The following is a 27,688-nucleotide window of genomic DNA, read 5'->3' as shown; positions in this document are numbered from 1 at the left end:
CTAACTGCTTATTGTTTCCTCCTAGGCATTATTATATTGCTAATTTTCTGGAACTTACTAGTGAAGAGCACCTTAACTTCACCTACCTTACCTAGAAGCCCCATTCGCGGAAGTGCTGTTTCACTGTTTAGCTGTACAGTGGTAAGTGAGGCAATATTCCAATCAGTTGTTGTTATTGTCACTTGCAGCAGTTTGCTATTGCCATTTCCCCTTATGTGGATTAACCAATAGAAATTGCATCTGAGCTAATTCAATCAAATTTACACCAAAATGCCAATTGGCATATACACTTTGAAATCTACAATGCCTCCGCTGAAAGAAATCAGTAAACTGGTCATATCTGTTAGGCAGAATCCTGTGCAGCTCCCTTAGGGAGAACTACACAAGATTAAGACTACAGGTAAGAGCAATAAATCCCCTTTGGTATCAGTCTGTACCACACAGATTTAGTTGGTAGCTGTGGCTGAGCAGTCAGCCTCATCTCAAGAGGGAGATGGTCAGTATTCAGGGTTTACACAATAGTTATCACAGTACTATGGAACAAGGAAACACTGACCAAAGTTTTGTAGTAAAAAGTAGTTATATATTTATTTTGTACACTTCTAATAAAACACATGTATCACAGTCATCAAGCAAGTTAAAATTAAGTCAAAGAAAAATATGCACACTCCCTAGTTAAATTGTAGACCAAGTGAACCAGAATGAAAACTGAGCAAAACGGCACAGTGACAGCTACACACAAGGGATCCTCTAACAATTCCTCACAAGGGAGGAAAAGCACAAGTTATCTAGAAATAGACCCTCTTTACGATCCTGGCGTTATGTGATTACCGGTGCCGGTAAGGGTACCGGTACCGGTATTCCCTTAACGCCTGATTACGAGGTCCCTTTGCGGGTCCCGACCTTAACGGCTGGTCTGTACCAGTCGTTAAGGTAAGGACCCGCAAAGGGACCTTGAAGGTGATTACGGTACCGCATTTTGCGGTACCGTAATTACCTCCTTCCCCATTCCCATTGAGCCCTATGGGGCAAAAATGGGAATGGGGAAGAGCCAATGGTAAATATGGAATTACCGCCCCGCCAACCTTGGAATGGGGCGGTAATTCCCCATGTCACCATGGCGGATCTGGTAAATTACCGGCGTTAACCATGGCGCTAATAGCGCCATTGGCTAACGCCAGGGTCGTAATGAGGGCCCTAGTATCTTACACACCCTAGCAACACTTCCCATAAATTTGTGAACCAGTTTAAGCGAGACAGTGCATCAGTATAAGCAATACTTAAATGAAAACTGAGCAAAATGGCATTTCACAAGGGTTAGAAGTGGGAAGGAAAGAGTGGTTATAAGAAATAGGCGCACCAACACAGTTCTATTTCAGAAGCAATCTAGAGAAGGCAGTTGTAACAAATTTAGCCAGAGTCAGTAGGCCTGTGCCAGAGTCAGTGGTACAGGGCAAGGGCCCAGGAGCAAAATGTTCTCGTAGCTGCAGTCAAGTCTTTGGTTAACAATATTGAACAGGTGGATTCAGAAGTTGAAAAGACAGTGTTAAGAGAGAGGGGCGGCCAACCCAACAGGTAGGTAAAGGATTTAAAACACCTTTAGTGCTACCGCGAAGAAAGGGCGGCCTGGCGGAACAATGTACCTTTAAATGAAAAACTGGCTCCTGCGGTGGCGGTTGTTCCTGGTAGTTCCTGCAGTTCGGGTGATCCAGCAGAGGAAGAGAGGCTCTCGTCGTGGAGGAAGGTTCGAGTTACTGCACTACCCAGGGATGAAACCAGCCACGGTGCTGCCCGACAAATAAAAGGTACGCTCCTTTAAATTGCGGTCCGGGTGGACTGGTGCCTGGCTATCCGGCCTCCGAGTACCGGGTACGGGAGATTCAACCAAGGCAGGTCCGGGAAGGCGATTGGCAAACTGGTTGGCCCCACCAGCTCAAGGGAAGAAGGCTCTTGCAGGTGAAGATCTTCTCTCGTCGTGTGGAGAAAAGTGGTGAGACGCTGCAGCAGGGCTTCACCGGTGGTTCAGTCGTTGCAGATGTCTATGGCTTCTCTCCTCTTCGGCTTCTTAGTTCCAGTGACGACGTCTTGCTCTTCCAGTCCTCAGGACCCTGCTTTTATGCAAATAGATCCCCATTCATACAGCCTAGCTGTCACTCACACAGTGGAGTGGTCATCTTGGCGGGAGACCCTCCAGCCTACCAGGATAGAGTGCGACATGGGGAGCTGAGGCAACCCTGTCCAGGGATCCTACTCCCCCTCCCACACAATGGACCCACCCCAGACTCAGTGGCGCCAAAGGGAGGGCTTCTCGGTAGAAGCCCACCAAAGGAACAAACCCGACCTGCATTAGGAGTTTAGAGAAAGACATGAGAAAGATCTTATATTAAAGTTCTGGCAAATAAAACCTACCGGAGTCAAGTTAATATTAAAATGCACTGGCAGTGTGTTAGAGGCTGTCCGAAAAAGTGGTAGCCTCGAACAATGGGAAAATCCCATAGGGAAATATTTGCAGTCGAATATTTATGGTAGTAACCACTGCCACCAGCCAGAAACTTTTCAGAGATGGACTGTACGGTACCTTCTCGAAAATGAACATAGGGGAAAAACTATTAATCCCTTCCAGTACCTCCATAGTAAGATGGGTTGTACTGGTTTTGTTCATAAGGATTGACTAGTAAAGTCAATGGGGACTTTACATGCCCTGGGAGACAGTAGTCCGTCCCAAGGTATGGAGTCTATGTTTGGGGGTCACTATGACACCCCTGTGTCACTGCACTGAGGGTGCTGTGTAACACATGTGAATAAAGATGGTTCCTATGGGGTTGAGAGAGATCCCATAGGCATTAAACACAAAATTAGCCTAGAACACACATAGCAATAATGCCTAAGAGTGGGAAAAAGAGTCTCACTCTTAGCAGGTAAAAAGAAACAAACCCTTAAAATCCAGCAAAGCTGCTGGGGGACTCTATAGGTAAGGGAAATTAGCGATAGAATGAGAATTCTCCCTAACACTCGCCCCCCCGCCCCAGACTAAGGGACAGGAGGATCTAATCGCTCCTGGATGAGTCTCTTACCTCTAGTCAGTTATAAACATCCTAGAGAGACCATCAGCATTTTGGTGGTGACATCCTGACCTGTGCTCAATGGTAAAATCAAACCCTTGGAGGCAGATTGCCCATTTTAGCAGTTTTGGGTTTTCCACTTTCATTTGCATCAACCATCTCAAGGGTTGGTGGTCTGTTTGAATGGTTAAGTAGATCCATACAAGTATGGTCTAAACTTCTTCAGAGCCCACACAATAGCAAAGCATTCTCTTTTGATTGTTGCCCACCTTATCTCAGGTTCCTTCAGTTTCCTACTGATGAAGCAAATGGGGTGCTCCCAACCTTTCTCATCCAGTTGACTGAGTACTGCACCTATACCTATATTGGAAGCATCTGTTTGTACAATGAAGGGTTGGTGGTAGTCAGGAGCTCTGATAAATGGAGCTTGACAAAGGGCTTTCTTCAGACCTTCAAAGGCCTGATTGCACTCCTCATTCCATTTGATCTTTTTAGGGAACTTAGGAGAAGAGATTACATTCAGTGGAGAAGCTATGTACCCATAGCTCTCAATTAAATTCCTGTAGTACCCAGTGAGGCCTAGGAAGGCTCTCACCTGGGTTTGAGTAGAAGGGGTTGTCCAATTTTGCACAGCTTCACTCTTTATGAGTAAAGACCTTATTTCACCACCTCCTACCTCATGCCCAAAGTAGACCTCTTTACTCTGACCAATTTGACATTTGCTTGCCTTTATGGTCAGCTGGGCCTGTTACAGAGCCTGCAAAAATAGCCTGACGTGAGATCAAATGTGCTGAGGAACTTGGCTGAACCAAGTCTATCCACCAGCTCATCTGTCCTTGGTAAAGGATGGACATCAGTCTTCGTGTCTGCATTTAGAGCTCTATAGTCCACACAGAATCTCAACTCCTTGGATCCTGCCTTTGGTACTAACACAACTGAGCTAGACCATGGACTAGTAGAGGGCTCTATTACTCCGAGATCAAGCATCTTGTTGACCTCTCCTTTGATGTGGGTTCTTACATTTTCTGACATCCTGTACCCCCTGCTTTTGACAGGTAAACAGTCACCAGTTTGGATATCATGCTGGCCCCAAGGGGTCAAGCCTGGTGCTAGAGAGAACAGGGAGGCAAATTGATTTAACAAAACTTTGCACTCCTCCTGTTGCTCAGGTGTCAGATTAGAAGAGAGATTAACTCCTTCTATTTTCTCATCTAAAGGTTTGCCTCTGAGGAGGTCAGGCAGAGGTTCACTCTCCTCCTCCTCTTGAGCTGAAGCTTGAAGCAGAGTTCCCAGTTCTGATCTCGAGACATAAGCTTTTAGACGGTTGATGTGAAAGACTCTAGGAGCCTCCTTAGGATTGCCCAATTCTAACAGATAGTTTACCTCTCCAAGTTTTCCCACAACCTTGAAGGGTCCCATCCATTTGTCCTGCAAGGCCCTCTGCCTTGTTGGGACCATAACAAGAACTAGCTGGTCTTGAGCGAACTCAACCATGTTGGTCTTCTGGTCATGCCAATGCTTGACCAGACCCTGACCTGCTTTCAAGTTATCACTTGCCTCAGCCATCATGTGTGGCATTCTCCTCCGGAGTCCTATCACATAGTCAGTGGGCCTCATTACACGGAAGGCGGTGAGCCATGGCGCTATTAGCGCCATGGCTCATGCCGGTAAAATACCGGCACCGCCTTGGCGGAAAGGGGATTTACCGCCCCATTCCAAGGTTGGAGGGGCGGTAAATCCCCCTTCCGCCATTGCCCTTCCCCATTCCCATTTCTGCCCCATAGGGCTCTATGGGAATGGGGAAGGCGCTAATTACGGCACCGCAATTTTGCGGTGCCGTAATTAGCTCTGAGGTCCCTTAGCGGGTTGGTTTTTAACGCCTGCAAAAAGCAGGCGTTAAAGCACCAACCCGCTAAGGGACCTCGTAGTAAGGCGGTAATGGTTAACGGTCACCGTTACCATTAACGGTGGCCTTTAACCATTACCGCCTTCCGTGTAATGAGGCCCAGTGACTCTGACTGGCCTGGGGGAAGGAGTACTCTCCAACCCCTCCTTAATCAGGGCCAATGGACCTCTGACTGGATGGCCATAGAGAAGTTCGAACTGACTGAATCCTACTCCCTCCTGAGGGACTTCTCTGTATGCAAAGTGAAGGCATGTCAGTAGAAGGTCCCACTTTCTTCTAAGGGGTTATCATGCTCTTCATAATTCTGTTAAACCTCTCTACCAACCCATTGGTTTGGGGGTGGTAGGCAGTTGAGAACTTGTAGGTGACTCCACAGGTTTTCCACATGGTTTACATGTAGTGGGACATAAAATGTGATCCGCTGTCAGATATCACCTCCTTAGGAAAACCTACCCTGGTAAAAAATACCAAGCAGGGCCTTAACCACAGCCGGAGCCGTAACAGTCCTCATAGGTATGGCTTCAGGAAATCTAGTGGCATGGTCCACTACAACCAGGATGAACCTGTTGCCTGAAGACGTGGGAGGGTCAAGAGGACCAACAACCTCAATCCCAACCCTCTCAAAAGGAACTCCCACCACTGGGAGAGGCACTAAGAGTGCCACATTGTTGGCTCCACTCTTACCAGAGGTTTGGCAAGTGTGGCAGCTTCTGCAGAATGTGTCCACTTCTGTACCCATCTTAGGCCAGTAGAAGTGAAGATCGAGCCTTTCTTTGGTCTTCTTAAAACTTAAGTGACCAGCCAAAGGTACCTCATGGGCTAACTGCAGAAACTGGAGTCGGTCCACTAGAGGTACTACAAGTCAGTCTCCAGGGGTTGACTCAGTTGGTTCACTGCAGAAGAGGCCATCCTCCCAGTGTAACCTATACTTCACAGGCTCAGTAAGACCTTCCAGGGTAGGACATTCTCTTTGTCCTTTGCTGAAGTCTTCCCTGTTGGGTCCACCTTCTGCCAGTAAAGACTGCGGGCCTCATTACACGGTAGGCGGTGGACCAAGGTGCTATTAGCACCTTGGTCCATGCCGGTAAAATACCGGCACCGCCTTGGCGGAAAGGGGATTTACCGCCCCATTCCAAGGTTGGAGGGGCGGTAAATCCCCTTTCCGCCATTGCCCTTCCCCATTCCCATTCCCATAGGGCTCTATGGAAATGGGGAAGGCGCTAATTACGGCACCGCAATTTTGCGGTGCCGTAATTAGCTCCGAGGTCCCTTAGCGGGTTGGATATTAACGCCTGCAAGAAGCAGGCGTTAAATCCTCCAACCCGCAAAGGGACCTCGTAGTACGGCGGTAAGGGTTAACGGTCACCGTTGCCATTAACGGTGACCGTTAACCCTTACCGCCGTCTGTGTAATGAGGCCCTGCAGCTCAGGATGGTCAACATGGTCAAGATCTCCCACCAGTGTAAGATCTTCTTCTAAATCTGATTCTCAGTATCTAGTTGAACCATACAGGGTTGAACCTCACACTCAGCCTCAGCTGGTGGAGGAGTCACAAATGTGACATCGTGTGACATTTTCTTCCGGAGTCCTATCACATAGTCAGTGACTCTGACTGGCGTGGGGGAAGGAGCACTCTCCAACTCCTCCTTGATCAGGGCCAATGGACCTCTGACCGGATGGCCATAGAGAAGTTCAAAGGGACCGTAACCCACTCCCTCCTGAGGGACTTCTCTATATGCAAAGAGAAGGCATGGCAGTAGAAGATCCCACTTTTTCTTAAGGGGGTCCTCCAAAGCTCCTATCATGCTCTTCATGGTTTTGTTAAACCTTTCTTCCGACCCATTTGTCTGAGGTGGTATGCTGTTGAGAACTTGTAGGTAACTCTGCAGTCTTTCCACATGGCCTTCAGATATTTTGTCTGGAGTGAACAACTATTAGCAAAATAATGGAATTGAATTTGTACTTTCTTAAATTTCTTAAAATAATTTAAATTAAATATTTTAGGACCTTAATTAGCTGACTAAGGGCCTCATTACACGGTAGGCGGTAAGGGTTAACGGTCACTGGTAATGGTACCGGTGACCGTTAACCCTTACCGCCTTACTACGAGGTCCCTTAGCAGGTTGGAGAATGTAACGCCTGCTTTTTGCAGGTGTTAAAAACCAACCCGCTAAGGGACCTTGGTGCTAATTACGGCACTGCAAATTTGCGGTACCGTAGTTAGCACCTTCCCCATTCCCATTATGTCCTATAGGGCAAAAATGGGAATGGGGAAGGGCAATGGGGGAAGGGGGAATTACCACGCCACCAACCTTGGAATAGGGCGGTAATTCCCCGTTCCACCAAGGCGGTGCCAGTATTTTACCGGCATGGACCAAGGTGCTATTAGCACCTTGGTCCACCGCCTACCGTGTAATGAGGCCCTAAATCTTTTAGGATCTCAATTAGTTGAATGAATGATGAATGCATGATATTTAGGATGTGTTTTATAAAAATGAATTAATTAAAGATGTTTAATGATGATTTTTATATTAAAATCTAAATAAAATAAAATTATGATTTGATTTATTTCCTTCTGCCTTTTTTCTATCAGTTGCTCTCGATATCCTGGCACCACTATTTGTTTCTTCATGTAGTGGGATGTAAAATTTGACCCCTTGTCGGATATTACCTCCTTAGGAAACCCAACCCTGGTAAAAATACCAAGGAGGGCCTTAGCTCCAGCCCGAGCTGTAACAGTTCTCATAGGAATTGCTTAAGGGTATCTAGTAGCATGGTCTACTACAACAAGGATAAACCTCTTGCCTGATTAGGTTGGAGAACCAAGGGGACGAACAATGTCAATTCCTACCCTCTCAAATGGTACTCCCACTACAGGGAGAGGCACTAAAGGTGCCACGTTCTTGGAGCCACTTTTACCAGAGGTTTGGCAATTGTCTACCTCCGCCCCCATTTTAGGCCAATAAAAGTAGAGAGAAAGCCTTTCATTGGTCTTCTTGAAACTCAAGTGACCAGCCAAAGGTATCTCATGGGCTAGTTGCAAGAATTGGAGTCTATTCTCTTGGGGCACTACAGGTGTCTTGTAGTCTCCAGGGATTGACTCTGTTGGTTCACTATAGAAGAGGCCATCTTCCCAGTGTAACCTATACTTCCCAGGCTCTTGCCCTTCAAGCTGAGAAGCTGCCTGGTGGCGAAGACCTTCCAGAGTTGGACATTCTCTTTGTCCCTTACTGAAGTCTGCCCTTTGGGGTCCACCTTCTGCCAGTAAAGACTGCAGCTCAGGATGGTCCACGGGGTCAGGATCTCCAATGAGTTCCTGGCCTCCTACTAGATCGGAGTCTTCAGGCTCTAGTTCAACCACACAGGGTTGTACCTCACTCTCAGCTGGAGGAGGAATCACAGGTGTGATTTTTGACAACCTAGGAGATTTCCTGGTTGGCAGCACTGGAGTGCCTTCTGCTGGTTTCTTCTTTGAAGTCTTGGGTTTCCCCTTTGCTTCTGGTTGCTTGGAAATAGCAGTTAGTAGCTCCAGTGGAGTAGGAGTGATTTATTTTTCTATCATCTCCTCAGGAGAGCCCCTTAAGGTCCTCTCTGTTGCAGGTCTGGTAAACTCCTGTAATCTCTTACTAGGAGGTCTGGGGGTACTTGACACTACTCCCAGGTCTTTCAGACCATTGCCCAACAGCCCCTTCCTGGTAGTTCAGATTGTACACTCACAGGTACCATGACCATCATTTCATTGCACTGGATGAGAGCTGGTAATTGGGGAAGCATCTGCACAGGCCCTCCAGCTAACTTGGTGAGGCGTTTGGGTGCCTTAGCAACATCCTCAGCCTGCAAAAACGATTTATCCACCACAGTTATGCTGGCCCCAGTGTCCCTAATGGCAGGAGTCTCCTGACCATTCACCTGGACACTGTCCTTATAATACTCTTTAGTATTAGGAGGGATAGAATTATACACAGCTAAATTCTGTTGTTCCCACAACCCTAGGGATACTAAAGGTACACTAGCTGAGACTCCAATGGGGTCTTCAGCTAGTAGTTGAAAGTTTCCACTGACCATATGTACTTCCTACTCTGGAGCGAAGGCTAAAGAGACAGTGTGGACTCCTGAAGGTTTACCCTTACATCTGGGATCCCCTTTCACATGATCATTAGAGCCACAAACATAACATTTCCCAAATGTCTTTATGAATGGTGGCTTGTTCTGACCTCGTTCTGGTCTGGGACCAGAAGGTGCACTAGCCTGATTAGGTTTCCCTTGTGGCATACCCTTAGAATTGTTTTTGGGGGCCTCTTTGGAATTGGAATTATTTGAATTCTCTTTGTTGTCTTTCTTGGGCTGCTTTCCCTCATCCTTTTTCAGAGTTACCCCTGAATCCTTGTGAGTAGCCCTGTTGGCAACCCATAAGTCAGCAGCCTTAGCTAGCTTCTTAGAATCCAGTTCTTTTGAATCAGCCAAGTTCTGGTTGAGCTCAGGAGAGCAGGCATCATAGATAGACTCAATCATTACAAGATTTTTCATTCCTTCATAAGTGTTAACTCTATAACCCTTAATCCATCCCTCTAAATTCTTCAAACATTCATTCACCCAAGTAGTCCAGGGGGTACTTTCATGCTTTTTGAGGGTCCTAAACCTCTTAAGGTACTGGGAAGGAGTCTTCCCAAATCTATCTATCAAAGCTAGCTTTACACATTCATAATCCATCCTATCCACCTCCCCCAACTCCATTACCACATCAGATGCAACAGGAGGGAGCCTAGAGAATAACCAGGGGATCAACTGATTCCCTGTGATATCCTGGATCCCATGATTGTATTCAAACATAGCAAGCCAATCTAATACATCCAACTTAGGTTCATACATACCCACAATCTCTTTAGGCACCCGGGGTCTTTTTGGATTGGAAGATCTAGAGGATTCGGGGAGAGAAGCATTTTCCAAAGACAATTTCTTCATCTCAAGCTCATGGTTGAGCTCCATCTCTTTGAGCCTTAGTTCTTGATGTCTCTGTTCAGTTTGGGCACTAATTCTTTTGAATTCTAGTTCAGATCTCATTTTTCTAGGGAGATAAATTCAGGACTTAATGTGGGACCTAGTAAGGGTCCAGTAGCCATAGGTTGAGGCCTTTGAGCAGGTAGAGGCCAGAGGGGGTGACTCTATTCTCCTCCTCTTCCTCATCTGTTTCAACAATAAAATCTTCAACATTATTCTCCTCAAGGATTGCTACATTTGCTGGGGGTAGTGGGCACTACAGCACCACTATTCAGACTTTGATTCTCTAACAGTCTATCAATCATTTCTAATTTCTTGCCTTTGACAGGAAGACCTTTCTGTCTACACAGATCCCTTAAATAATCAGCAGTATTAGTAAGGAGGGTCTCCTGGCTGTAACCTTCCATATTTTTGACTTCTGTTTAAAATAAACTTGTTGTGATAGTTAGCCTTGTGGTTACTTGAACCAAAGTACTAGCAGAACTCTAAAATGTAAATCCAATACTTTTATCCTCACCGCTGTACACCAGTGTTAGGCAGAATCCTGTGCAGTTCTATTAGGGACCACTACACCAGATTAGGACTACAGGTGAGAGCAATAAATCCCCTTTGGTATCAGTCTGTACCACAAAGATTTAATTGGTAGCTGTGGCTGAGCAGTCAGACTTATCTCAAGAGGGAGATGAGCAGTATTCAGGATTTACACAATAGGCCTACAGTACTATGGAGCAAGGAAACACTGACCAAAGCTTTGTAGTAAAAAGTAGTTATTTATTTATTTTATACACTTCTAATAAAACACATGTATCACAGTCATCAAGCAAGTTAAATTAAGTCAAAGGGAAAATATACACACTCCCAAATTAAATTGTAGACCAAGTGAACCAGAGTGAAAACTGAGCAAAATGGCACAATGACAACTACACACAAGGGATCCTCTAACAATTCCTCACAAGGGAGGGAAAGCACAAGTTATATAGAAATAGTGTCTTACACACCCTAGCAACAGTTCCCATAAGTTTGTGAACCAGTTTAAGCAAGGCAGTGCATCAGTATAGACAATACTTAAATGAAAACTGAGCAAAATGGCATTTCACAAGGTTTAGAAAGGGGAAGGAAAAGGTGGTTATAAGAAGTAGGTGCATCAACACAGTTCTAGATGAGAATCAATCTAAAGAAGGCAGTTCTAACAAATATAGCCAGAGTCAGTAGGCCTGTGGCAGAGTCAGTGGTACAGGGCAAAGGCCCAGGAGAAAAATGTTCTCGTAGCTGCAGTCAAGTCTTTGGTTAACGATTTTGAAAAGGTGGATGCAGAAGTTGAAAGACAATGTTAAGAGAGAGGGGCGGCCAACCCAACAGGTAGGTAAAGGATTTAAAACACCTTTAGTGCTAGCGCGAAAAAAGGGCGTCCTGGCAGAACAATGTACCTTTAAATGAAAAAGTGGCTTCTGCAGTGGCGGTTGTTCTTGGTAGTTCCCGCAGTTCGGGTGATCCAGCAGAGGAAGAGAGGCTCTCGTCGTGGAGGAAGGTTTGAGTTACTGCACTACCCAGGGATGAAACCAGCCGCAGTGTTGCCCGATGAATAAAAGGTATGTTCCTTTAAATCGTGGTCAGGGTGGATTGGTGCCTGGCTATCCGGCCTTCAAGTACATGGTACGGGAGAATCGACCAAGGCAGGTCCGGGAAGGCAATTGGCAAACTGGTTGGCCCCACCAGCTCAAGGGAAGAAGGCTCTTGCAGGTGAAGATCTTCTCTCGTCGTGTGGAGAAAAGTGGTGAGACGCTGCAGCAGGGCTTCACTGGTGGTTCAGTCGTTGCAGATGTCTTTGACTTCTCTCCTCTTCGGCTTCTTAGTTCCAGTGGCAACGTCTTGCTCTTCCAGTCCTCAGGACCCTGCTTTTATGCAAAAAGATCCCCATTCATACAGCCTAGCTGTCACTCACACAGTGGAGTGGTCATCTTGTCGGGAGACCCTTCAGCCTATCAGGATAGAGTGCGACCTGCGTTGCTGAGGCAACCCTGTCCACGGTTCCTACTCCCCCTCCCACACAATGGACCCACCCGAGACTCAGTGGCGCCAAAAGGAGGGCTTCTCGGCAGAGGCCTGCCAAAAGGACGAACAAAGGATCCCCGACCTGGGTTAGGAGTTTGGAGAAAGGCACGAGAAAGAAGTTATATTAAAGTTCTGGCAAATAAAACCTACCAGAGTCAAGTTAAGATTAAAATGCACCGGCAGTATGTTAGAAGCTGTCAGAAGAAGTGGTAGCCTCGAACAATGGGAAAATCCCATAGGGAAATATTTGCAGTCGAATATTTATGGTAGTAACCACTGCCACCAGCCAGAAACATTTGAGAGGGGGACTGTACGGTACTCTCTCGAAAATGAACATAGGGGAAAAACTATTAACCCCTTCCAGTACCTCCAAAGTAAGATGGTTTGTACTGGTTTAGTTCATAGGATTTGACCAGTAAAGTCAATGGGGACTTTACATGCCCTGGGAGACAGTAGTCAGTCCCAGGCTATGGAGTCTATGTTTGGGGGTCGCTACGACACCCCTGTGTCACTGCACGGAGGGTGCTGTGTAACACATGTGAATAAAGATGGTTCCTATGGGGTTGAGAGAAAGATCCCATAGGCATTAAACACAAAAATAGCCTAGAACACACATAGCAAAGATGCCTAAGAGTGGGAAAAAGAGTCTCACTCTTAGCAGGTAAAAAGAAACAAACCCTTCAAATCCAGCAAAGCTGCTGGGGGACTCTATAGGTAAGGGCAATTAGCCATAGAATGAGAATTCTCCCTAACATAATCAAACTGAAACAGACTCTGATAAGGGTGTCCCACAAACTAAGGGCCTCATTACGACCCTGGCGGTATCGTGCCCTTATTAATGATTTTTTACCATGTCCAAGAAAAGGGCAATAACCGGGTTATGCCGACCTTGGCGGACCCAGTAATTGCCCTTTTCTTGGGCATGGTAAAAAATCATTAATAAGGGCGTTGTTAGCATGCTGGCCCCCTCTATAACCAGACTTCCATAGTGGGTCCCGCAAGGGGACCTCGTAATAGGGCATCCTGTAATGATTGGTGCCGGTCCCGTACCGGCACCGTTCATTACGGGAGCGCCAGGGTCGTAATGAGGCCCTAAGCATTGCTATGAGTAACACTGATACAGCTCACGCTGGCACGCAATCTGAAACCTCTGATATTCAATGTTTCTGCTCCCCTGGATCTACTATCCAGTACGACCCGCCCTGATTAAAAGCTGTCTCATAACAGCCCTTTCAGCTATTTCCACCGCCAAATCACTGACCACGGATCTGTTCGTAGTTGATCTCTCCACCCCGCCTGACTCCTTAATGGCGACTGGTTTCTTGATCTTGTCGCCTGATATGGTTCATCGCATAGCCGCTGATCCTCCCCTCATAATCTTGCATCCAATTGAGTCTGACTGCGAGATCAGCAAGGCTGACGGACATACCAAAACTTTCACTGCAGCCCAAATTCACAGAGAACATCATGATCCTAATCAGGCTATGAATGCTGCAAGTGTCAGAAATAATTAATCCAGTATCATTCCACAATCGGGTTCTGGGCTCCACTATGATGCAACCAATACATTGCCTGTGTCACACGAAATCTCGGACTCCCCCACTGACATCATAACTATTAGACGGCCCACCCCCTCCCATCACTAGTAACCTCTCCCAGTCACCGATCATGTTTGCACACTCTTCTCATAATTCGTCCGCACTCTCGATTTCCTCTCCAAATCCCACCCCGAGAAAGCAAATTACCTCTCAGTGGCCACAACTATCTACTCCCCCCCCGGACTACCATAGCCCCATTTGTAGATTTGACTTGGACTGCCATGAATACTGCCCTTTTATCATTAACAAAGCTATTTAAGAGTATGGATAATAAAATTATCTTGCAGACATCCCTGATTTTACAGCTTCTACAACGCAAACCTATTCTGGTCCTCAAGCTGAAAACCATCCAGTCTTGAAGGACATTGTGCCTGACCCAGGCTCAAATAAGTTATTGCACTGTGATCCGCACGCGAGAAAGATAACACTACAGGCGTACTGATACATTCTGTGGCAGTCCACACACCCCTAGAGACTCCAGCAATGCAACGATCATCCTTGATAGAGATCTCAGATGAGCCAGCCTTCATCATATTTACCAAACCAAGGAGAACATCTGCAAACCCCTCGCAGAGCACCAAGAAAACGAAAACTGTGAAAGCTGGCTCATCCCAAACACGCTCCAGCTCGAGACAATTTTATACATTCCTTACCTTTGCAAAAGAAACAGATTGAAATAGCAATGTCTGCCATCACCAAAAAGTATGCGACTAACCTGATAATCCAACGCAGAGCTAGCCCCTACTCGGCCTATGATCTTAACAGAACTAGCATGCTGAATATATTCAGTGACGTCCCAAGTCTAGAAGACTTGTCATCGTCTGACATACATCAAGTAGAATTTCTGAAGGACGCAGACTTATCCATAGCAAGACTCTGGATGCTATCTGGTGTTGTCCTCAATACTATATGGCCGTCTAGAGCTCCATTGTTTGACCTCGGCTTCCTCCATCATCATCTGGACCACCCATCTAGGATGGCTATGATTTCCTGTTGTTAACCCCTAAAACCTTTGCTAAAGGAAGACCCGTGGCTGGGTTATTAATAACGACTAAAGTAGCCTGCGGCCTACAATGAGAACATTGCGCCAAGCCCAACATGTATATCCAACTGGCAAAGATAAAGTTTCCATCTAAAACGATAGCGCTGATAAATGTCTATTGGAAACCCACTGGCATAAAAATCGACACATTCCTCCAAGACCTGGAAGATACATTAGACTTCATTACAATTGATACATCCATAACACATACAATCCTAGTTGGTTACTTGAACATACACTGCGTCTCTAAAACAACTGCAGCAGAATCCATCCTTCTCCAGCATGGGGTCTGGCATGGATTCACATGCTCATGAATATTCCCCGTCGTCACGCTGAGAATCCTCGGTAAAGAAAAATTCAGTTTCAGTTTCACTTCTGAACTGTCTTTCTCCTAACGACCAATCACTGGTCTGTGGGTCATACTGCCCCCAGCCAACGACTGCCCTCTACCTAAGCCCCTCCTTTGGCAGCCATCTTCAGATTTTTACCGCATGTTCAACTGTTGAGAGTCCTTGTGCTATAGCTCTCGAGCATTTACTGCGTTTTGCGATTTTTCTAACAGTTTTGATCTATTTTTCAGTCAATCGAGCCTCAAGCTCCATCGATCCACTTTCCGATTAATGGGGACCCGTTTTCGGATTCTTCAGCGCCCCTAAAGGGCGATTTTCGTCAAGTTTCTTCTTGGAGGATTCCAGAAGCTTCAAGGCCTACACCATGTGGACATGGCGGATGAGAAGAAGGACTCGGCTCCTCTCTTCAAGGTTTGCCCCGGCTGCAACCTAGAGAATGACTTTTCGGACGACGGACATTCCCTGTGCCTTTACTGCCTGCACTCGGACCTGACGCACCGGGACGATGACTGTGCATCTTGTCAGGAGATGGTACCCTGCACGCTGAACGATCGGCGCAAGCGTCTTAACGAGTGGCTGCAGGCCAGGGCCCCTGCTCTCGGTGAGTCCCGGCAGCATGCCTCCCCTGCACAGAAGATGAAAGTTGAGTGGTCTTCTAAGACCTTTGACGGCGCCCCTCCCGCGGGGACCCAACATAAGGCTAAGCACCGCAAGTCCACTGCCACCGGGGGTGCCGTTGCGACGTGACCCACGATGGCCAGGACGAGTACAGCATCTCCAGCGCTTTCGACCACGAGCCAGCGCTCAGGATCCTTAAAGAAGAGGAAGTCGGACCATCCGGGCAAGCTCTTGGAGAAGACACATACAGGCCCTACAGAGAAGACCAAGGGGGAGCGGGACTCACACCCTCCCCCTAAGGTGAAGGCCTCAGGCTCGGCCAAGGGCGTGAAGGCCCAGGTACATCAGATGAAGGCACAGGGTTCTATTGAAGGAGTGGTGGCATCACTCGCGAAGGCCGCCGAGGCGGATCCGCAGGGCATGACCCCGAAGGCAAGAGAATGCCTGTCTGCCAGGACGGAGCTCTGTTTTGAGCCTGTTGACAAGACCCCGGAGAAGATGATGCCTATCATTTCACCTAAACCGTCTCCTTTGGTTGCAGAGAAGGGGCGGGCACGGTAGCCCTCCAGGACACAGATATCTCCTCAGAGGAGGAGCTTACCAACCTCCAGACCTTCCAGAAGGAACGATGCGTTGAGAGCAGGCCCAACAGGAAGGATCCCGACGAGGGCGACGACTAAGGTGACGACGAGGAGCAACAGGGCGGTGAGGGCTTGGAGGAACAGCCGCAATCGCCCTCGCCTCCGTCGCCACAGCCACCTCAGCAACCACCTGGGGATATCTCGGTGAACATTCTCACTGCTCTGCATTCCCTATGCTCGGAGATCCAGACGAGGATGCCTCTTGCGCCGGTGGCCCCACCCGCAGCGCCGGGACCATCTGAAGAACCACCATCCAAGAAGAGGAGAGTTCACCCTTCTCCTTTCCACCCTTCGCCTCCCTCTCCCCTCCGCCCCCCCGAGGGATGAGACGGATCCAGACACGGCAATGATGGGCACGGGCAACAACGGCGGATTGGAGGATCTCCCGACTCCGCCGCCCAGATCTTCACCGCCTGACGAGATAGGCTCGCTCCACACCATGATCTTGAGGGCCTTGGAGTTGTTCCAACTAGTCCCTGAGGAGAAGAAGAAAGAGGGTTTCCTTTACCAGTGCCGCAAGGCAAAGAGGAAGACCGTGCTTTCCATCCCGCGCTTGGATGACATTTGGTACGAGGGGTTGTCCCTCATGAAGAATCCTTCCTCGGCCCCGGCGAAGAGAGATCATTAAAGAAATACAGTGTGCCGGACTTTGCGCCCAAGTGTTTACGGTCCCAGCCGTCTCCGGACTCTGTAGTTTCGGTGGCGGCCAAGAAGAAAGCTTCGGGTGCCTCCTCGATGGCTGTAACAAGTTAGATGCCATGGGGCGAAGAGTGATCACGTCGGCAGTGATGACCATCAAGGCTGCAAACACTCTTGCCATTGTGGTGCATTACGACAGGGAGCTTTGGTTTAAGATCGACCCCCTCCTGGACTTCCTTCCCGATGACAAGAGGGCTGCAGCATTGGAGATCCTACAGGACGGAGAGGTGGCATCGGCCCACGCCATTACAGTGGCCACAGACATCGCTGACACAGGGTTCCGCCAAATGGGCAACAACGTTTGCCTTCGTCGGCGGGGCTGGCTGTGGGCCACTAATTTCCGCCAGGATATCCAGTCGAAGGTGTTGGACATGCCCTTCGACAGGGACAATTTGTTCAGGAAGACTGTGGACAAGTCTCTTCAGGCCATCAAGGCAGACACTGAGACGGCTCGTGCCTTGGGCACACTTTAGCAATGACGGCTGTCCTTTCGGACTTCCAGAGGAAAATCCCAAGGTTCTCCCAAAGGACTTGGGGGAGGTGCTTCATCCTACCGTCAACGCTCCCACTCGTCGTCCCAGGAGACCTAAAGGAGCCGTGCCAAATCTGGAGGTGGACGTCGTCGTCGCCAAGGCGGCGCTTCGATGTCAAAACAGGATAGAACTGGCAGTGGAGTCGAGCCCTCACCCGTGCACCCCGGTGGGAGGCCAGCTGGCAAACTTCGTCAGCGTGTGGAAGACCATCTCCACTGACTGTTGGGTGCTGCACACTCTCTCCCATGGAGAAACCCTAGAGTTCCAATGGAAGTGACCCCATATACCACCAGTGGTTTTTATTGCCAGAACTTTAATATTATTTCTTTCTCGTGTCTTTCTCTATAATCCTAACCCAGGTCAGGGATCCTTTGTTCGTCCTTTTGGCGGGCTTCTGCACAGAAGCCCTCCTTTCGGCGCCACTGAGTCTAGGTTAGACAGGATGTGTGGAAGGGGGAATAGGCACCCTGGACAGGGTTGCCTACGCAACCCAAGTCACACTCTGCCCTGATAGGCTGGGGGGTTCTCCCGCCAGGAGAACCACCCCACTGTGTGAGTGACAGCTAGGCTGTATGAATGGGGGTCTTGCTGCATAAAAGCAGGGTCCTGAGGACTGGAGGACAAGACGTTGCCACTGGAACTAAGAAACCAAAGAGGAGAGAAGCTGAAGACATCTGCAGTGACTGAACCACTGGTGAATCCCTGCTGCAGATCCTCACTACTTTTCTCCAACGACTTGAGAAGATGTTCCTCTGCAATAGTCTTCTTCCCTTGAGTTGGTGGGGCCAACCAGTTCGCCAATCACCTTCCAGAACCTGCCTTGCTCGGAGACCGGATAGCCAGGCACCCGTCCACCACGACTACGATTTAAAGGAGCGTACCTTTTATTTGTTTTGGCATCACCGCAGCTGGTTTCATCCCTGGGCAGTGCAGTAACTCGAACCTTCCTCCACGACGAGAGTCTCTCTTCCTCTGCTGGATCTGCCGAAGTGCAGGAACTGCCAGGAACTACTGCCACCGCAGGAGCCTCTTCCACTTTTAAGGTACATTGGTCCGCCAGGCCTCCCGTTTTGTTGGGTATCGCTAAAGGTGTTTTAAATCCTTTACTTACCTACTGGGTTGGCCGCCCCTATCATCTAACATTGTCTTTCACCTTCTGCAACCACCTTTTCATATTGTTAAACAAAGACTTGACTGCAGCTACTAGAACAGTTTGATCCTGGGCACATTGCCTTGTACCATTGACCCTGGCACAGGCCTATTGACTCTGACTAAATCTGTTACAACTGCCTTCTCTAGATTGCTTCTTACCTAGAAATATGTTGGTGCACCTAACTCTTATAACCACCTTTTTTCCTTCCCCTTTTTAAACTTGTGAAGTGCCATTTTGCTCGGTTTTCAACTCAGTATTGCATATGCAAAAGTATTGCCTCGCCTAACTTGTTCACAATCTACTTGGGAAGTGTTGCTGGTGTGTTAAAGAGTCTAAGCCTGTATAACTTGTCCTTTCCCTGCCTTCTGAGAAATTGTTAGAGTGCTATTTCTGCTTGGTTTACACTGTGCCGTTTTGCTCAGTTTTCACTCTTGCTCAAACTTGTCTACAATTTAATTAGGGAGTTGTGTATACTTTTCCCGACTGATTTAACTTGCTTTAATAATAGTGATTTGTGTGTGAACATCAGAGTGTGTAAAATGATTTGGTCAGTGTATCCGTGTTCCATAGTACTGTAGTCCTAATGTGTAAACCCTGAATACTGCTCATCTCCCTCTTGAGATAAGTCTGACTGCTTAGCCACAGCTACCAAATAAATCTTTGTGGTACAGACTGATACCAAAGGGGAATTATTGCATACACCTGTAGTCTTAATCTTCTGCAGTGCTCCCTAAGGGAACTGCACAGGATTCTGCTTAACATGGTGATTCTTCAGCACGTGCTAGAACAGCAGGAAGAGGGGGATTTCCTATCGTCGCTGGACTTGGAAGATGCCTATTTTCACATCCCCGTACACAAGGGCCACTGCAAGTTCCTACGCGTTGTGGTTCAAGGGCAATGTTAGGGAGAATTCTCTGTAAAGGCTAGTTTCCCAAACCTAGTGTGTCCCCCAGCAGCTTTGCTGGATTTTTGGGGTTTATTTTTTCTCCTGCTAAGAGTGAGACTCTTTTTCTCCCACTCTTAGACATGATTTGAGGTGTTCCTTTGACTTTGTATGTGTTTTATGGGCTATGGGGTCTTTTACTCCATAGGGTCTCATATGTTTTACTATGTGTGTTACACCGCACCCTCCGTGCCGTAACACTGGGGCGTCCTAGAGGATCCCCACCATAGACTCCATACCCTGGGACTGACTACTGTCACCCAGGGCATGTAAAGTCACCATTGGCTTTACTAGTCTCAAATTGTGAACAGAACCAGTACAAACCATCATATTGTGGACGTACTGGTCGGGGCAATTCGATTGCCCCGGGGTCTGTTATTCGAGGGGGCACTGTCCAGTCCCCCCCGACCGAGTTTTAGCTGGTGGCAGTGGATACTACTTTTTATATTCGACCGCGAATATATTCCTATGGGATTTTCCCATTGTTCGAGGCTACCACTTTTTAATATAGCCTCGAACATACCGCTGGTTTATTAAATTAATATAAATTCACCGGTTGGTATTTTTTGCCGAAACTCGGTTCCAAAATGGCGTTTGTGTTCGCTTCTGTGACTCCAACCCAAGTCGAGCCCTTCCACGGAAGCCTCCAAAAGTGTTGCCACTCTGTCTGGGTACCACAGGGTTGAGGGAGGGGGTTTAGGCACCCTGGACTGAGTTGCCTTGGCAACTCAAGTCGCACTCTGGTGTGATTGGCCCAGTGGTGAGTCGTCCGGCTCACCACTTAGCATGTTTGAGTGACAGCTAGGACTGATGAATGGGGGTTTTCTGCATAAAAGCAGGACTTTGGGGACTGGAACTTCAGAAGTCGCCACAGGACCTAAAGAATCCGAGGAGGGAGAATCCAAGCTGACCTGCAAAGACAACACCACTGGTGGAGCCCTGCTGAACCATCTCACCACTTTTCCTGACGACAGGGGAGATCTCCAGTCCGGAGTGTCTTCTTCCTTTGACTGGTGGGGATAACCAGTTTGCCCTTTTTTTTAGCATTCCTGGACCATCCCATGGCCGCCTTGCCTCTGCCAAGCACCCCGGCAACCGGAATACCACGGTTTACCACTACCGCGAAGAAAAGGGTAGTACCTTGAACCGGAAAACTCTGCGGCTGGTTTCTTCCCTGGCAGTGCAACGACCTTCATCTTTCCTCCACGTTGAGACCTCCTCTTCCTCTGGATGAAACACCGATTTGCACCCCCTGCAGGAACAACTGCCCCCGCTGGAGCGTTCTTCCCATTTCAGGTACTGTGTCCTGCCTGGCTTCCCTTGCGACAGATCGTTCGGGGTGACAGTAAATCCTCGACTTTCTAACCTGGGTTAGCCTGGGGCCTGTTAACTAACTTTTCCTGACTTGATCTCAATCATTTGTGAACTATCTACAAAGACTCTTTGGGCATAACCCCACTGTGTGATCCTGGACACATTTTGCTTGCTCTCTATAAGAGTGGGCCTGGCATTTGAACTTCCTTGCGCTCCAGTAGACCTTGCCTAACCTGCCTCACTGTGGTTCTTTGAAAAGTATTGAAATTGTGTGCTTTCATAACTCTGCCTTTTCCCTCCCTTTTTCTATAACTTATTAGAGTGTCATCTTAGGTTAAGCGCTCACCTCTGTCTGAAAATAAGTGGTGTTTCTCACTAAGACTTGTCTAATAAGTAATTAGGGTTGTATATATATAATAGTGACTGGGTGTTGAATTTACTTACCTCTTTTTGTGCTAGTGTAATTTACAAGTGTGTCTTTAAATAAATAATTATATACTTTTACACCAAAGCTCTGGTCAGTGTTTGCTTGTGCTACTGTATCTCTGTACCTATTTTGTATACTCTATAATACTGCCTAACTCATCTTGAGAGAAGTCTGAGTGCTCAGCCACAGCTGCCAGGTAAATCTGGGTGGTACAGACTGCTACCAATTGGGTTTACTGCCAACCACCTGCAGTCCTAAATCTTTTGCAGTGGTCCCTAAGGGAACTGCACAGGTTTCTGCCTAACACGCAACATTACCAGTTCAGGGCCCTTCCCTTCGGATTGAAGTCGGCGCCAAGAGTTTTCACCAAGTGCCTGGCGCCGGTGGTGGTGCAGCTGCGTCTAAGAGGGATCCACGTGTACCCTTACCCAGACGACTGGCTAATCCGGGCAAGCTCAAAGGACATCGCCGTCGAACACACGGCGAGGACCGTCCAACTCCTGATGGATGTGGGGTTCTCGGTGAACTATCGCAGGACATGTGGTGTCTGGGATCCTGACTCAACATAGTGTTGTGCCTGGTGTCTCCGTCAGAGGAGAGGATAGTGGCCATCTTGGGCAAGGTACAACGGCTGTTGGCCCTGAAGATCGCATGGGTGAGGTCCATCAAGTCCCTGCTCGGCATGATGTCGTCATGCATATACCTCATTCGGCTGTGCAGGCTACGGATGCGTCCACTGCAGGCGTTCCTCAACGCCCATTGGTTGCAAGTTTCGGGAAGCTTCGAGGACAAGATCACACTCAACAAGAGTTTCCGTCGAGCGATACAGCGGTGGGGAGTGCGCGCACATTTGTCTGCAGGCGCAGATTTCCAGACCCCACCTCATCAGGAGACGGTCACGACGGGCACCTCCCTGGAAGGATGGAGAGCGCACACCGGAAGCCTTCCTGCAAGAGGCATGTGGCTACCGGAGGAGAAGTCGTTGCACATCAACGTGTTGGAGCTGCGGGCAGTGTTTTGGGCCCTCAAATCCTTCCTTCCGTCCCTCAAGGGCAAGGTGGTACGGGTCTTCACAGACAACACCACCATGATGTTGTATATCAGGAAGCAGGGGTGAACCAGATCCCCAGCACTCTCCAAAGAGGCGCAGGATCTTTGGCACTAGGCTGTAGCCCAGGGGATGTTTCTCATCCTATTTCATCTGGCAGGAGTGAAGGACACAGTCGCCGACTCTCTCAGCAGGGAGTTGCGCTCCTGCCACGACTGGGAACTTCAGCAGGACCAAGAGGATCGCCTGTTCTGCAGATGGGGCAATCCCCAGATCGATCGGTTTGCGATGGCGACGAACACCAAGTGCCGAAGGTTCGCCAGCAGGTTTTCCTAGCCGGGGGGCATGGGGACGCATTCCCTTTCCACTGGGACAGCCTTTTTCTATATGCGTTCCCTCTGTTGCTGTTGCTTCTTCGATTAGTCACTCAACTCAGACGGTCCCGGTGCATGATGATCCTCGTTGCACCGGCGTGGCTGAGAAAGATATGGTACCCAGACCTTCTGGACATGTCAGCGCCCCCTCCAGTCAAGCTTCCAGCAGTCGCAGATCTTCTTGCCAGGGAAGGGGGCGCGATTCTGCACCACGATCCAGGATCGCAGAACCTGAAGGCTTGGCTCCTGCAGCACTAGAATATGGGGGTTATGATCTCCGAGCGGATTGTAAGGAGGTGCTCGCCAAGGCCAGAACTTCATCTACCCTCAAATGCTACGGGCACAAGTGGAAGAGGTTTCTTGTTTGGTGCCATACTCAGAAGATCGAACCTCTACGAGTCACTGCTCTACAGGTGCTTCCGTATTTGTTGTCGTTTGCCAAGGCAGGACTGGCCCATGCTTCCATCAAAGTTCATCTGGCGGCTATCTCCCGCTACACCAGATCTCCTGGACTATCATCCTTATGGTCACATCAATTGGTCAAGGAGTTCGTCAAAGGACTATTTCGCTCGTTCCCGCCTGTGTAGGCTCTAGCCCCGGCGTGGGAGTTCAATGTGATGCTTACTAGGCTCATGGGTTCTCCGTTCGAGACTATGCATTCGGCGCCATTAACATTTTTGTTGTGGAAAACAACTTTTCTTGTGGCCATTACCTCCGCATGACGAGTGGGAGAGATCCAGGCCCTCTCTTGTAAGCCACCTTATTTGACATTCCACGAGACAAGGGTAGTGCTACGGATGCCCCCCTCCTTCATGCCCAAGGTGCCGTCAGACTTTCATCTAAACGAGCCCTTGGTGTTACCTGTATTCTTCCCGGCGCCTTCGTCGCTGGCTGAGAGGACTTTGCACTCGGTGGATGTGGCTAGAGCGCTGAAGTTGTATGTGGACGGCACAAAGAGTTTCCGGAAGACGTCAAAACTTTTTGTGAACTTTGGCCATGTGAACTATGCGAAGGCCCTCTCCAAGGCTTCCATTTCCAGGTGGCTCTCTGGCTGCATCACCCATTGTCACCGGTTGGTAAACCGACCGTTGCTTGGCCGTCCGAGAGCCCATTCGACCAGAGCGATCGCAGCAACTATGGTGTTCTTATCTGGTGTGCCCCTGCTTGACATCTGCAGGGCTGCTACATGGAGGCCGATGCACACCTTCACAAAGTTCTACTGCTTCGATCGGGATTCCAGGGAGGAGCCCAGAGTCAGGCAAGCAGTGCTGTGCAACCTGTTCACCTGAAGGTGAGCCTGGTGAGGAGGTATGAGATGCTTAATGTTGAGCCTTGCCACCTACCGTGGTTGTGCATGTGTGTACTGCTATGTATTCTTTATTCATGAGCATGTGAATCCATGCCAGACCCCGTGCTGAAGAAAGAACAAGTTACTTACCTGTAACTGTTGTTCTCCAGCATGGGTCTGGCATGTATTCACATGCAAACCCTCCCGCCTGCCCCCGTGCGGCTCTTCTCTTGGTCCTACTCCCACTTTTACGTGCTACCAACTCTGAAGATGGCTGCCAGGGGAGGGGCAAACTAGGCAAACATTGATTTGACAGCTATGCACCAATACGACAGTCCAAATCCGGTGAACTCTAGATGGCAAATTCTCCTCCCCTATCTCCACCTTTTAGAGGACGGAAACAAGGATGGATTTTGGAATCCGCATTATTTAACTTTAATTTCTGGCATGAACATTTATTTCTGATTCTACTAAACTAGGCCAGCAGATCATACCAGGGCTATTTTATGCGGATGCCCTTGTTTTTTACCCAAGCGGCCTGCAAAATCTCTTCACTGCCTTAGGAAATTATCATTGACATAATTTCCTACCAGTTAATCTAGAAAAAACTAAGGTTTTGTACTGTGGCTGCAAGAGACAAAATGAAAAGTGCTCTTTCAAATGGTCCCTGCACGGAACAGTAAATGAATATCGCTACTTGGGTTTAAACATGAATAACCATAGCTCTGACCTTAACTATTTTACGGAGCTTAAGAGAAAATTGCTAATGTTGATCGCACAAACTCACATTATCTGCTCTAAGGGCCTCATCACGAGTCTGGCGGTAACCCTTAAAATGTGGCAGTAGCGCTATTACCGCCGCATTTAACGGTCCGCCAGATCATGGCGTTCTCGGATTTCCCCCTAGCTCAGAGATGGGGGGAAATCTGTGTCAAATTTGCCTATTTTCGGCGCGATTACTGCCGGCGGGAAATCCGCCAGTGATAAGAGCACGAATTTTCCCCATTGGGCTCAATGGGGAATGAGGAATTCCCGAATTGGCCCAATGGGGAATGGGCACTAACTGTTCTGCCAAACCCGTGATCTGGCGCTAATAGCGCCGGGCGGTTTGGCGGTAGGGTAATAGCGCTGGTGCTAATAGCGCCAGCGTTACTGCCCAACTCGTGATGAGGTCCTAAGTACGGAAAATTCTCTAGTTTAGCATTATTAAAATTCTATAATCAGAAAGTAGAGCCCACAATCCTGTATGGTGCCAAGAAAAAAGCTTGGAGACCGGAAGCATCGGCTCAGACTAGAAGGGATGTTTTGGAAGCGTGCTCTCCCTTTACCACTAACTCAACCTATGTGTATAATTAGACACAAATTAGGTCTACTGTCTGGAAACTATGTTGCCTAGGTAGAAAATGTTTATCTCCCAAACCAGGATCCTTTTTACATATTTTGTCAGCCCATGTAATGTCCTCCAAACATTGCTTCATAAAAACATGGAGACGCCAAACTATGGGCATCATGGCAACAGCAGACATCTCGTCAAACCTGACACGTGCCCATCAAAATCTTTGGCAGTAGGACTGGATTCACACTCACCAATTATGCACGACACACATTTTATGTGTGCCTGAGTCATACCTAGTCAAGTTTCCATCACCGGCTTACAGAAATGCCTTTTTACAATTTCGATTCAATCTATGGCCAACAAAAGATGTTTTGGCTAACCGAAAATGTATACCCAAGTCTGATAATGTGTGTAGATTCTGTCGAAAAACAGACCAACCTGCAACATTAAAGCATCTATGTGTCCTAGGCTAGCAGACAAGCAAACCCTGTATTTGAAACTGCACTTCAAAGATCTTAGGATTGTAACACCTGAAATACTGCGGCATGAATTGCAGTTGTTCCATTTCTTTTATCAATAAATATAGCATAACGTATTGAACCTAGCCAGTAACTTGCATATTCAGAATCTTGACGGTTATTATTAGAAATGATTGTTATCTTACGTTTACCATTTTATCACGTGTACTACTTCATTTAATGCAAGTCTTTTATGTAAAGTATTTTGTATCGTTTTTTTTAAAATGTACTTTGTATCACTCTGAAATGTCTATTATAACAGCATGAATTGAAAGGTTGGTATTCCTTTTTAATTTCAACTATAACAATAGAAAAAAAATGTAGTACACAGAGCAGGTACAGGCCTCGAAAAATCCGGCCCATCCATGAAATCTGTTTATAATAAAGATACTGCAGTGTCCGTGAAGCCTCAAGGGGGCTGCACTCTCCACAAATTCCACACGTGCTACCTAGGGTTGATCATTAGATATGTATTTATGGACAGTTTTATGCATTATTTTAAAATTCACTTTAAACACCTCAAATACTTGACATAAAAAACGTCCAACCGCAGTATCAAGAGTGATTAGGGAGAGAAAGGAGCTCATTTCCTAAAGCACATGCTGGACTCAAGGGCTGTCGTAGAGAAATGTTTATGAAAGTGAAAGCTCATCTTGAAAGTGTGCATCACAGCAAAAGAAGCAGCAGCCATTGAGATGACAAGAAACCAGTAACCAGGGCAAGGTGGGACTGAAAAGAAAATGATCAAGCACGTAGCGATGTTTTAAACTGGTCTAGTGGTGCAACAAAAAAAAGGCTTTATTTTCTCCATACGCTTGCAGAAGAAATCGGAACACACAGGTTCATTGCGTACATGGGGAGGAAGCATTAGAAGGCGCTGAGGGTCAAGGGATGTGGTCAGAGTGGTCTGTGAATGTGAGAAAGTGTTTCTATGAGGTATTGATGGATAGCAAAGAGGGGTTGCTTATTATTGGTAATCTTACACATCTGTTCATCAACCACAGCTGTTCCTGAAATCGTGGCTTGGAGAGACTATTTATCCACTGTACATTAGCCCCAACAGATTGCTGTGGCAAAGTGCAATGCATCGGTGCATGGAGGAGAAAGGAGCATTTCACTGTTCCAAGAAAGGGGGCTGCAATGTAATTTTATGGGAATTGTCGCTGTTAGAATGGAGTGTGCATTTTATCAATGGGGCAGAGCCCAAGATTAATCATTGACTGACCGAGCCTGAGCCACCTCAACAGAATGCGGGACCCCAGAATCAAGGAAAGTCCATCTTGACAGCCAGGAACCGCAGTGTTGCTATTTGAGGTAGACGCGAGGAGCTGAAACACTGAAGAGCCACTGATTTGAAGATTGCCGGTTGCGAGCGGTGACTGTCCCCTTGCAGTGCAGGAGTCCCCAGAAGCCCTCCCTCTTGTCCACACAACTGAGACCCAGGAACAGTGAGATATGCAGAGCTGCACAGGAACAGAAGGCATCTGCTGCACTTTTCCTCAATTCAAAGATACTGTACAAAGTCTGAGATAACTTACCTCTCATTGTAGAGTGTTAGGGAGAATTCTCTGTTTAGGCTGAATTTCCTAACCTAGTGAGTCCCCCAGCAGCTTTGCTGGATTTCTGGAGTTTGTTTTTTTCATCCTGCTAAGAGTGAGACTCTCTTTCTCCCACTCTTGGACATGATTTGTGGTATTTCTTTGAATGTTAATGTGTTCTATGGGCTATGGGGTCTTTTACTCTGTAGGGTCTCACGTGTTTTGCTATGTGTGTTACACAGCACCCTCT

At 47.8% G+C, this 27,688-nt stretch overlaps 1 protein-coding gene across 1 annotated transcript in view; it reads left to right on the top strand.

The window, feature by feature from the left end:
* Positions 1–27,688, top strand: part of LOC138467406 (zinc finger protein 850-like) — a 451,188-nt gene that overhangs the window by 405,227 nt on the left and 18,273 nt on the right. Inside the window, exon 4 of the mRNA XM_069607355.1 lies at positions 16,962–17,415. Within this exon, the coding sequence (XP_069463456.1) occupies positions 16,962–17,415 (454 nt within the window). The remainder of the gene's footprint in view (positions 1–16,961; positions 17,416–27,688) is intronic.

This window comes from Ambystoma mexicanum, chromosome 4q (genome assembly GCF_040938575.1).
Source record: "Ambystoma mexicanum isolate Mex_15411 chromosome 4q, UKY_AmexF1_1, whole genome shotgun sequence".
In the NCBI taxonomy this organism is placed as follows: Eukaryota; Metazoa; Chordata; class Amphibia; order Caudata; family Ambystomatidae; genus Ambystoma; species Ambystoma mexicanum.
Note: the sequence above shows the minus strand (reverse complement) of the source record. Positions and strands in the feature narration are given on the sequence as shown.